This window comes from Physeter macrocephalus, chromosome 17 (assembly GCF_002837175.3).
Source record: "Physeter macrocephalus isolate SW-GA chromosome 17, ASM283717v5, whole genome shotgun sequence".
Lineage (NCBI taxonomy): Eukaryota > Metazoa > Chordata > Mammalia > Artiodactyla > Physeteridae > Physeter > Physeter macrocephalus.
Genome location: NC_041230.1, coordinates 28,651,128 through 28,663,228, shown reverse-complemented (window position 1 = coordinate 28,663,228; position 12,101 = coordinate 28,651,128). Strand labels below are relative to the sequence as shown.

General features: G+C 37.1%; 1 protein-coding gene across 1 annotated transcript in view; it reads left to right on the top strand.

Annotated features, from left to right (window-relative positions):
• The window catches only part of PSME3IP1 (proteasome activator subunit 3 interacting protein 1), a 47,238-nt gene that overhangs the window by 20,463 nt on the left and 14,674 nt on the right, over window positions 1-12,101 (top strand). The window contains exon 6 of the mRNA XM_055079080.1: window positions 5,220-5,284. Coding sequence (XP_054935055.1) covers window positions 5,220-5,284 — 65 coding nt within the window. The remainder of the gene's footprint in view (window positions 1-5,219; window positions 5,285-12,101) is intronic.

Sequence of the window (12,101 nt, the reverse complement as noted above, 5' to 3'; positions counted from 1 at the left end):
GTTGTGGCTCACGGGTCTAGTTGCTCCGCGGCATGTGGGATCTTCCCAGACCAGGGCTCAAACCTGTGTCCCCTGCATTGGCAGGCAGACTCTCAACCACTGCGCCACCAGGGAAGCCCCACACTAGTCACATTTTAAGTGCTAAATAGCTACATGTGGCTTGTTGCTGCCCTACTGGACAGCACAAATACAGCAATAAAGTGATTTATAAAATAGTATCTCCTTATGGTCTTAATTTGCATTCCCCTGTTAACAAATGTAGTTGACATATCACATATGTTGATTTGCCATTCATGCGTCCTGTTGTGTGGAAGGTCTGTTAATTTATATTGCCATTTTTCTACTGGGTTATTTGTATTCTTCTTATTGATTCATAGGTTTTGTTTGTTTGTTTTTAAACATAGTCCTGATATTTTTTTTCTCCAGTCTATAGCTTATCTTTTTACTTTAAAGTGGTCAAATATATTTAATTTTAAGGTGGTCAGTTTTTAAAAATTGAGATATAATTGACATATAACACATTAATTTCAAGTGTACAACATAATGATTTGATAATAATATGAGATATATATACATATATATATATAGTGAAATGATCCCCATAGTAAGTCTGGTTGACATCCATCACCACACATAGTTACACATTTTTTTTCTTGTGATGAGAACTTCTAAGATCTGTTCTCTTAGCAACTTTCAAATATACAATATAACATCATTAACTATAGTCACCACGATGTACATTACATCCTCAGTACTTATTTATTTTATAATTGGAAGTTTGTACCTTTTGAAGGTGGTCCATTTTAAGGTGGTCAAATCCATCAATATTTTCTTTTTATGGTTAGAGCCTTTTATATTTTGTTCAAGAAATTCTTTCTACCCTGAGGTCGTAATATAGTTTTTCTTGTAAAAGTTTTACAATTTTTGTCTTTCACATGTTAGTTTTTAATCTATCTGGAATTGATTTTTGTGAAGGGTATGAGGTAGGGATCACACTGCAATTTTTTCTTCAAATGAAAAGCCAATTTTCTAGCAATTTACTAAATACTTCTGCATTTCCTCAGTGATCTTCGGTGTTACCTTTGTCTTATAACAAGTTTCCATACCTATACGTGTTTGTCTGTGGATTCTTTTTTCTGTTCCTAGGATCTGTTGGACCAGTATCACTCTGTGTAATTACTGTAGCTTTGTACAGATCTTGATATCTGGTAGAGCAAGTCCCCTTACATTCTTCTCAGGGATGTCTTGTCTATATTTGGCCACTTCATTCTTCCATATAAATTGTAGTTTTAGTTTAAATTCTTTAATAATCCCTATTGGGATTTTTATTGGAATGTTATTAAATTGCTTGATAAATTTATGGAGAGAACAGATCTTTATGGATCTGAGTCTTTCTCTATCCATGGCATATATCTACATTTATTTGTTTCCTTTAATTAAAGTCATCCAATAAAGTCATAGAGTTTTGTTTTTTTTCTCCCAAAAAGTTGTACATGTCTTTTGTTAGATTTTTTTCCTAGGTATTTTATATTTTTTTGGTTGCTGGTATATAAAAGTGCAATTGATTTTGGGATATTTACATCCAGCCACGCAATTCTTATTAACTTTAATAATAACTCTTATTAACTTTAATAAATTATCAGTCGATTCTTTGAAATTTCTCTGTAGAGAGTCACCATTTGTGAATAATGACAGTTTTATTCTCTTCCTTAATACCTTTTAGTTCCTTTTTCTTATCTTATTGTGCTGGCTGGGACCACCAGTAAAATGTTAGAAAGAAACAATTACTGTGCACATCCTTGTTTTATTTCTAATTTTAAACAGAATGTTTAACTTTTTCACCACTAAGAATAATATTTATTGTTTCTGTTTTTTCAGCTATCCTTTAAGGTTAAGGAAGTTCTGTTCCTAGTTTCATAGAGGTTTTTTGGTAGCCATGAGTTGTTAAATTTTGTCAATTTTTTTCTGCCTTTGAATTGATAAAATAAATTTTTCTTTTTTACAGTGAAAAAATGAAGATTTTTCTAATGTTGCGTTCCTGGTGATAAACCCAACTTGTAGTGATGTATTTTCTTTTCTTTCTTTTTTTTTTAAAACTCTGCTGGATTTGGTTTGCTAATGTTTTGTATAGGTTGTTGCATCTGGAATCACGATGGAGACTGGCCTGTATTTTTTTCCCCCCACTTTATCTGATTTTGATGTGTCGATTAAACCTAGCTTCACAGAATGATTTAGGGAGTGTTCCTTCTTTTTCTGTTTCCTGGAGGAGTTTGTATAGGATAGTAATGTTCATTTGTGGCAGTTTGGTAGAACTCTATAAAATCACTTTGGTCCCTGTTCTTTTAACTTGTGATTATAGGACTATCTATGTTTTTCCATGTCTTTTTGAGTTAGTTTTATTTAGTTATATTTTCTGGGAATTTGCTCATTTTGTCTTTTTTCAAGTGTGTTAGCTAAATTGTCAGTATTCCTTATTTTTCTGATTGCTGTTCTGTCTGTAATTGTCCTTTTTTCATCCCAAATATTGATGAATTATACTTTTATTCTTATTTTCACTATTTTCATAAGAGGGTAGTCTCAGTTTTATTAGTCTTTTCAAAGATCTTTTGGGTTTACTTCTTATTTTTTCTATTTTATTAACTTTTGCTCTTTAATATCTTCTACCTTCTTTGGAATATTCTTTACTTTCTTCAAACTTATACTTTTATTATTTCTGTTATAAACAACTGTCAGATACCAAGCTAATTAATTTTCAGCTCTTTTCAGTTATAAGCATCTAAAGCTATAATTTTTCCTCAGCTTTCATTGTATACAATTTTGTATAATTAATTAATTAATTTATTTATTCATTTATTTTTGGCTTCGTTGGGTCTTCGCTGCTGTGTGCGGGCTTAGTTGCTCCGCGGCATGCAGGATCTTCCCGGACTAGGGCTCAAACCCTTGTCCCCTGCATTGGCAGGTGGATTCTTAACCACTGCGCCACCAGGGAAGTCCTACAACTAAGTACTTTTAAATATCCATTATGATTTCTTTGTTGACTCATGAATTAGAAACATTTTTTAAAATTTCCAAACATATTGAGGTAACTTAACCATATTTCACTGGTTCTAAGATGAACCTGTTTCTCCCTCACATTTTAATACCTTATGATCAGTGGTGTCTTAGAGTCTATGAAATATAATCTTTATCTTTTGTTATCAATTTCTACCTTAATTGCATTATGGTTTATACGTGCTGATTCTTTTGAAATTGCTTTAGACTAGCTTTGTGACCTATTCCTGAGATTAATTTTTGTGAATGTTCCAAGTTGAGGAGAATCTGTTTTGTAATTGTTTGTTCTGGGTTCTATGTAGGGACAACAAAACAAACTAATTGATTGTATTGTTCAGATCATCTGTTTCTTTACCTATTTGTCTGCTTGTTCTATCAGTACTTGAGGGGAGTTTTTGAAATCTCCCACTATAGTAATTTCTTGATTTTTCTTCAGTCTGTTGAACATAGTATATTTTTAAGCTCTTTTAGAAGCATAGATGTTCAGGATTGTTATTTCTTCATAGTGAATTAAACTTTGTTTCATTATAAACTAAGCTACTTTATCCCTTATAATACTTTTGGCCTTGAAGTCTGTTTCCTTAATATTAATATAGGTACCCCAGTCTTCTTTGGGTTAGTGTTTGCCATGGTTAACTCTTTTTTCATTCCTTTACTTTCAGTCTTTCTGGGTCTTAAGTTGTTTTGCTTCTAAATTTTTGGGTGTGTCTCATAAATAGCTGATTTAAAATTTAGTCTGTTGAACTCTCTTTATAGGTAGGCTTGGACTTATTAGGATTTTTAATACAATTTCTACTATCTTTTTTAAAAAATTAATTAATTAATTTTTTGGCCATGCCACATGGCTTGCGGGATCTCAGTTCCCCAACCAAGGATTGAACCTGGGCCGTGGCAGTGAAAGCCTAGAATCCTAACCATTAGGTCACCAGGGAACTCCCCAGCTTCTACTATCTTAATGTTATTTGTCTTTTTACTTAAAAATTTTTTTTCCATGTATTCTTTTTATAAAAATTGATTACAATTTTAAAATCTTTTATTCATTTCTTTTCTTAATACTTGTTTGGATTTTTGTATTCTATTTCTGTTCGTTTGGTGGCTTACCTTGCAATTTATCAAGAATACTTAGTAAAACCTAAAGTAAATATCTGTCTTACTTTCCTGCAAAATTATCCATGGACCTTAGAACTTTTAGCTACAGTCACCTTCTTCCTTCCTTACATGCTGTCCAGGACTTTAGCATGGTCCTGTTTAGCACCACAAATTAGATGCTGTTTTTTTATATAGACTGTTTGTTTAGATTTGTATTTACAAGTTTCTTTGTTCACCATCCCTTCCTTCTGGGATTAAGGCCTTCCTCCTGGGACCATTTCCTTCCTCTTTGGAGTGCATTCTTTTTTCTTTTTTTTTGACTGTCCTAAATTTTTTATTAGGTAAGAATTTACAAACATTACTTAATATTAGTGGTAACAGTGGAGCTGGAGAGCATTGTGCCTTCTAGCTGCATGGTGAGAGAAGTACATTCTCTAGATATTCTTTTAGTGAAGGTCTTTTGGGTGACTTTCAGAATCTCTACCTGTCACTAAAGATATTTCCTTCAATCTTTAATAACTAAATTTTTTTCATATGTAAACATGTCCAGATATTCTTGAAATCCATATGTGGTTCTAACCAAGATGAATGATGACAACAAAAATCTGATGTTTTGGTGATGCTTGAAGATGTAATGCTTCACCCCTTGAATTGGTCAGAGGTTTAAATTATCTTTTTTTTTTTTTTTTTTTTTTGGCCGTGTGCTGGCCTCTCACTGCTGTGGCCTCTCCCGTTGCGGAGCACAGGCTCCGGACGCACAGGCTCAGCAGCCGTGGCTCACGGGCCCAGCCGCTCCGCGGCATGTGGGATCCTCCCGGACCGGCGCACGAACCCGTGTCCCCTGCATTGGCAGGCGGACTCTCAACCACTGCGCCACCAGGGAAGCCCTAGATTATCTTTATAACAGTAATATAACTGGAAGGAGATTAAGAGCCTGAAATGAAGACTTTTCATTTCAGATCATCTCAGCTCCTTGAGGCTGCCTAAGACCCATATAAATAGTTATTGGAGCTCCTGATTCCCAAGGTTTGATCCCCAAGATTGGACCTAGCTCAAATCACCATATTTTTTTGTTACAGCTCAGAGAGTGGCAACAGTGTGAAAAGACTGAAGTCGGACCCTGACCCAGATGACAAGAATCAAGGTGGGTGGCAGCTTTCATTTTGTTCTTTACTCATCATATACGTGAACCATGGTAAAAGGCTAGAATGCATTGTATCTGTGGAGGAATGCGTGCATCTCTAAGCAAACCTATCTAAACTTAACTTACCAAACCGTTTTAGACCATGCAGGATTTAAACCTAGCAATATGTCAGCTGCCCTGCAAAGTAATATGTTAGAAACCAGTGGAACTGATAAATGACAATTGTGTTCTCCCAGGAGCGCTTACAAAGCCAAAGCCCTGGTCATATCACCTCTACTCACAAAGAGTTTTTCTCTGTCTCCCTTAAATGTCAAGTTTCTTCATTTCACCTGGCTGGCTACCAGTGAGAGGTAGAATGCCTGGCTCCTGCTGTTGGTTGGATTGGATTGAACCGAGAGGCTACTAAATACAGTTTCCAGTACACTTTCTTTGGTGTTTCCTTTTATGTGATCAAATCTGCTACTGTATTAAGTGGCACAAAGTTATAAGTGAAAGTGAGTGTTACTCAGGATTGAATCAAGGATAAGAAATTCAAGAGTGTTTTCAGTTCTTCTACTCCTGACTCCCTGTGGAATTGAGACTCTGAGCTGAACTCAAAGGGTCATCGATAAAACAGGGCTTACATTTATTTCTCTGTCACACACAAAAAATGGATATTTTAAAATATATTTTTTTCTTTCAAAAAATAATGATTATTTTAAAAAGTATATCCACTGAACTCTAGTAATGGTGAGCTGTTGCTGATATCTTTTTACTCTAGAATTTACTTTTGAAAAAGATTTTAAGCGAAGAGCCTCCCTTCTACCTGTATGTCCTCTTCCATCCAATTCTCCTTCCCAGTGGGAAATAGTATTATATATTTTTAATGTATATATGTATATATCCAGAGCTATTCTATGTATGTATAAGCAATTACACATATTCTCTTTTTTTTAAAGTGTTTTATTATAGATAACTTAAAACATATTCAGATATTGAGATGATAGTATAATGAACCCCATCATGTACCTTCAACAGTTGTTTTTTAAAAAAAATTTATTTATTTACGGCTGCATTGGGTCTTCGTTGCTGCGCGCGGGCTTTCTCTAGTTGTGGTGAGCGGGGGCTACTCTTCATTATGGTGCCTGGGCTTCTCATTGTGGTGGCTTCGCTTGTTGCAGAGCACGGGCTCTAGGCACGCGGGCTTCAGTAGTTGTGGCACGCGGGCTCCGTAGTTGTGGCTTGCAGGCTCTAGAGTACAGGCTCAGTAGTTGTGCTGCACGGGCTCAGTTGCTCCGCAGCATGTGGGATCTTCCTGGACCAGGGCTCAAACTTGTGTCCCCTGCATTGGCAGGCAGATTCTTAACCACTGCGCCACCAGGGAAGCCCCCGACAGTTTTTTTAAAATTAATTACTTTATTTATTTTTGGCTGCGTTGGGTCTTCGTTGCTACGCACGGGCTTTCTCTAGTTGTGGCGAGCAGGGGCTACTCTTTGTTGCAGTGTGCGGGCTTCTCATTGCGGTGGCTTCTCTTGCTGTGGAACATGGGCTGTAGGCACACAAGCTTCAGTAACTGTGGCACGCGGGCTCAGTAGTTATGGTTCATAGGCTTAGTTGCTCCATGGCATGTGGGATCTTCCCGAACCAGGGCTCAAACCCTTGTCCCCTGCATTGGCAGGTGGATTCTTAACCACTGCGCCAGCAGGGAAGTCCCAACAATTTTTAACACATGTCCAATCTTCTTTTTTTTAAAAGAAAGTTTTATTTATTATTATTATTTTCTTTTGGCTGCACTGCACGGCTTGCGGGATCTTAGTTCCCCAACCAGGGATTGAACCCAGGCCACGGCAGTGAAAGTGCGGAGTTCTAACCACTGGACCGCCAGGGAATTCTCCATCCAATCCTATTTCATTTAAATCTCCCAACTGTAGTAATTTGAGGCAAATCTCAGACATCAGATTATTTCATCTATAATTCTTCTGTATGTATCCCTAAAAAAATAAGGATTCTTTGTTTTTTTAACATAATTGCAATACTATTATCACACCTGAAATAATTACAATAATTCCTAAATGTTATCAAGTATCAGATTAGTATTCATTTTCCTCAGTTTTCCCATACATTTTTTTTCTTAACAGTTGATTTTTGTTTTTAAGATTCAAATGCAACACTGTGATCACTTAATTGTTTTTTTAAATTGTATTGAAGTATAGTTGATTTATAATATTGTGTTAATTTCTTCTGTACAGCAAAGTGACTCAGTTATACATATATATTTTTCATATTCTTTTCCATTATGGTTGGTCACGGGATATTGAATATAGTTCCCTGTACTATATAATAGGACCTTGTTGTTTATCCATGCTATATATTAATAGTTTGCCTCTGCTAATCCCAAACTCCCAATCCTTCCCTCCCCCATCCCGCCTTACCCTTGGCAACCACAAATCTGTTCTCTATATCTCTGAGTCTGTTGTTGTTTCATAGTTATGCTGATGTGTGCCATATCTTAGATTCCACATATAAGTAATATCATGTGGTATTTGTCTTTCTTTTTCTGACTTACTTCACTTAGTAAGATAATCTCTAGGTTCACCCATGTTGCTGCAAATGGCTTTATTTCATTCTTTTTTATGGCTGAGTAATATTCCATTGCATATGTGTGTGTGTGCGCGTGTGCACGCGCGCACACACACACACACACACACACACACACTACATCTTTATCCGTTCCTCTATCGATGGACATTTAGGTTGTTTCCACATCTTGGCTATTGTAAATAGTGCTGCTATGAATATAGGGGTGCATGTGTCTTTTTGAATTAGTTTTGTCTGGGTATATGCCCAGGAGTGGGATTGCTGGATAATATGGCAACTCAATTTTTAGTTTTTTTGAGGAACCACCATACTGTTTTCCATAGTGGCTGCACCAATTTATATTCCCACCAACAGTGTAGGAAGGTTCCCTCTTCTCCACACCCTCTCCAGCATTTGTTATTTGTAGACTTTTTAATGGTGGCTACTCTGACCAGTGTGAGGTGGTACCTCATTGTAGGTTTGATTTGCATTTCTCTAATAATTAGTGCTGTTGAGCATCTTTTCATGTCTGTATGTCTTCTTTGGAGAAATGTCTGTTTAGGTCTTCTGCCCATTTTTGGATTGGGTTGTTTGTTTTTTTGTTGTTTGGTTGTATGAGCTGTTTGTATATTTTGGTAATTAAGCCCTTGTCCATCACATCATTTGCAAATATTTTCTCGCAGTCCATAGGTTGTCTTTTTGTTTTATTTATGGTTTCCTTTGCTGTGCAAAAGCTTGTAAGTTTGATTAGGTCCCATTTTTAAATTCTTGCTTTTATTTCTATTGCCTTGGGAGACTGACCTAAGAAAACGTCGGTACGATTTATGTCAGAGAGTGTTTTGCCTGTGTTTTCTTCTAAGAGCTTTATGGTGTCTTGTCTTATATTTAATTCTTTAAGCCATTTTGAGTTTATTTTTGTGTATGGTGTGAGGGTGTGTTCTAACTTCATTGGCTCTAGGGATGTGGGCTTCAGTAGTTGTGGCACACAGGCTCAGTAGTTGTGGCGCGTGTGGCGCTCCGCAACATGTGGGATCTTTCTGGACCAGGGCTCGAACCTGTGTCCCCTGCATTGGCAGGTGGATTCTCAACCACTGCACCACCAGGGAAGTCCCACATACTGATTTGAATATGTTGAACCATCCTTGTGACCCTGGGATGAATCCAGCTTGGTCATGGTATATGACCTTTTTTATGTGTTTTTGGATTTGGTTTGCTAATATTTTGTTGAGAATTTTTGCGTCTATATTCGCCTGTAATTTTCTTATTTTGTAGTGTCTTTGTCTGGTTTTGGTATCAGGGTAACGATGGCTTCATAGAATGTCACCCCATTGGGAGTGTTCTTCCTCTTCAGTTTTTTGGAAGAGTTTGAGAAGGATTGCTATAAGTTCTTCTTTGTATGTTTGGTAGAATTCCCCAGTGAAGCCATCTGGTCCTGGACTTTTGTTTGTAGGGATTTTTTTTTTTTATTACAGATTCTATTTCATTTCCAGTGACCGGTCTGCTGCTTCTTGATTCAGTTTTGGTGGCCTGTATTTTGTAGGAAAGTTGAACATTTCTTCAAGGTTGTCAAATTTGTTGGCATATAATTGTTCGCAGTATTCTCTTATGGTTTGTTGCACTTCTGTGATATCTGTTGTGATTTCTCTGCTTTCATTTCTTATTTTGTTTATTTGGGTCTTCTCTCTTTTCTTCTTGTCGAGCCTGACCAGAGGTTTGTCAATTTTGTTTACCCATTCAAAGAACCAGCTCTTGGTTTTATTGATTTTTTTTCTTTTTTTTTTAAATTTCTATTTTATTTATTTCCTCTCTGAACTTTCTTATCTCCTTCCTCCTGCTGACTTTAGGTTTTGTTTGTTCTTCTTTTTTTTCTAATTCTTTTAGATGGTGGATTATGGTGTTTATATGAGATTTTTCTTGTTTCTTAAAGAAGGCGCCTATATTGCTATGAACTTCCTTCTGAGAACTGCTTTTGCTGCATCCCATGGATTTTGTATGGTTGTGTTTTCATTGTCATTTGCCTCAAGATATTGTTAAATTTCTTCTTTGGTTTCATTGCTGATCCATTGGGTTTTTTAGTAGCATGTTGTTTAGTCTCCATGTAATTGTTTTTTTGTTTTGTTTTGTTTTGTTTTTGTTTCTTTTTCAGTGGTTGATTTTTGGTTTCATGCTATTGTGGTAAGAAAAGATGCTTGAAATAATTTCTGTACTCTTAAATTTGTTTAGGCTTGTTTTGTGCCCAAGTCAACCCTAGAGAATGTTCCATGTGCACTTGAAAAGAATGTTTATTCTGCTCTTTTTGGATGTAATGTCCTGAATATATCAATTAATCTAACTCTTCTTTTCTATCATTTAGGATCTCTGTTGTTTTATTGATTTTTTGTCTCAAAGACCTGTCCATTGATATGAGTGGGGTGTTAAAGTCTCCTGCTATTGTGTGTTCCTGTCAGTTTCTCCCTTTATGTCTGTTAGTATATGTTTTAGGTATTTTGGTACTCCTATGTTGGGTGCATATATGTTGACAAGTATAATATCCTCTCCTTTTATTGATCCTTTTATTATTATATAGTGTCCTTTATCTTTGTGGGGTTTTTTTTTTTTTTTTAATAAGAAGATGTTGGGGGAAGGAGTTTGTTAATTAATTTACTTATATTTGCTGTGTTGGGTCTTCGTTTCTGTGTGAGGGCTTTCTCTAGTTGTGGCAAGTGGGAGCCACTCTTCATTGCGGTGCACGGGCCTCTCACAATCGTGGCTTCTCTTGCTGCGGAGCACAGGCTCCAAATGCGCAGGCTCAGCAGTTGTGGTTCACGGGCCCAGTTGCTCCACGGCATGTGGGATCCTCCCAGACCAGGGCGACCTGTCCATTGATATGAGTGGGGTGTTAAAGTCTCCTGCTATTGTGTGTTCCTGTCAGTTTCTCCCTTTATGTCTGTTAGTATATGTTTTAGGTATTTTGGTACTCCTATGTTGGGTGCATATATGTTGACAAGTATAATATCCTCTCCTTTTATTGATCCTTTTATTATTATATAGTGTCCTTTATCTTTGTGGGGTTTTTTTTTTTTTTTTAATAAGAAGATGTTGGGGGAAGGAGTTTGTTAATTAATTTACTTATATTTGCTGTGTTGGGTCTTCGTTTCTGTGTGAGGGCTTTCTCTAGTTGTGGCAAGTGGGAGCCACTCTTCATTGCGGTGCACGGGCCTCTCACAATCGTGGCTTCTCTTGCTGCGGAGCACAGGCTCCAAATGCGCAGGCTCAGCAGTTGTGGTTCACGGGCCCAGTTGCCCCACGGCATGTGGGATCCTCCCAGACCAGGGCTCGAACCCGTGTCCCCTGCATTAGCAGGCAGATTCTCAACCACTGCGCCACCAGGGAAGCCCTATCTTTGTTTTAAAGTCTATTTTGTCTGATATGAGTATTGTGACCCCGCTTTCTTGTCATTTCTGTTTGCATGAAAGATGTTTTTCCATGCCCTCACTTTTAATCTATGTGTGTCCTTTGCCCTAAAGTGTGTCCCTTGTAAGCAGCATATTGTAGGCTCTTGTTTTTTTATCCAATCTGCCACTCTGTGTCTTTTTTTTTTTTAATTTAATTTTATTTTTTTACACAGCAGGTTCTTAGTAGTCATCAATTTTATACACATTAGTGTATACATGTCAATCCCAATCACCCAATTCATCACACCACCATTCCCACCCCCCCACGGCTTTCCCCCGCTTGGTGTCCATACGTTTGTTCTCTACATCTGTGTCTCAACTTCTGCCCTGCAAACTGGTTCATCTGTACCATTTCTCTAGGTTCCACATATATGCGTCAATATACGATATTTTTCTCTTTCTGACTTACTTCACTCTGTATAACAGTCTCTAGATCCATCCACGTCTCAACAAATGACCCAATTTCGTTCCTTTTTATGACTGAGTAATATTCCATTGTATATATGTGCCACATCTTCTTTATCGATGGGCATTTAGGTTGCTTCCATGACCTGGCTATTGTAAATAGTGCTGCAGTGAACCCTGGGGTGCATGTGTCTTTTTGAATTATGGTTTTCTCTGGGTATATGCCCATTAGTGGGATTGCTGGATCATATGGTAATTCTATTTTTAGTTTTTTAAGGAACCTCCATACTGTCCTCCATAGTGGCTGTATCAATTTACATTCCCACCAACAGTGCAAGAGGGTTCCCTTTTCTCCACACCCTCTCCAGCATTTGTTGTTTGTAGATTTTCTGATGATGCCCATTCTAACTGGTGTGAGGTGA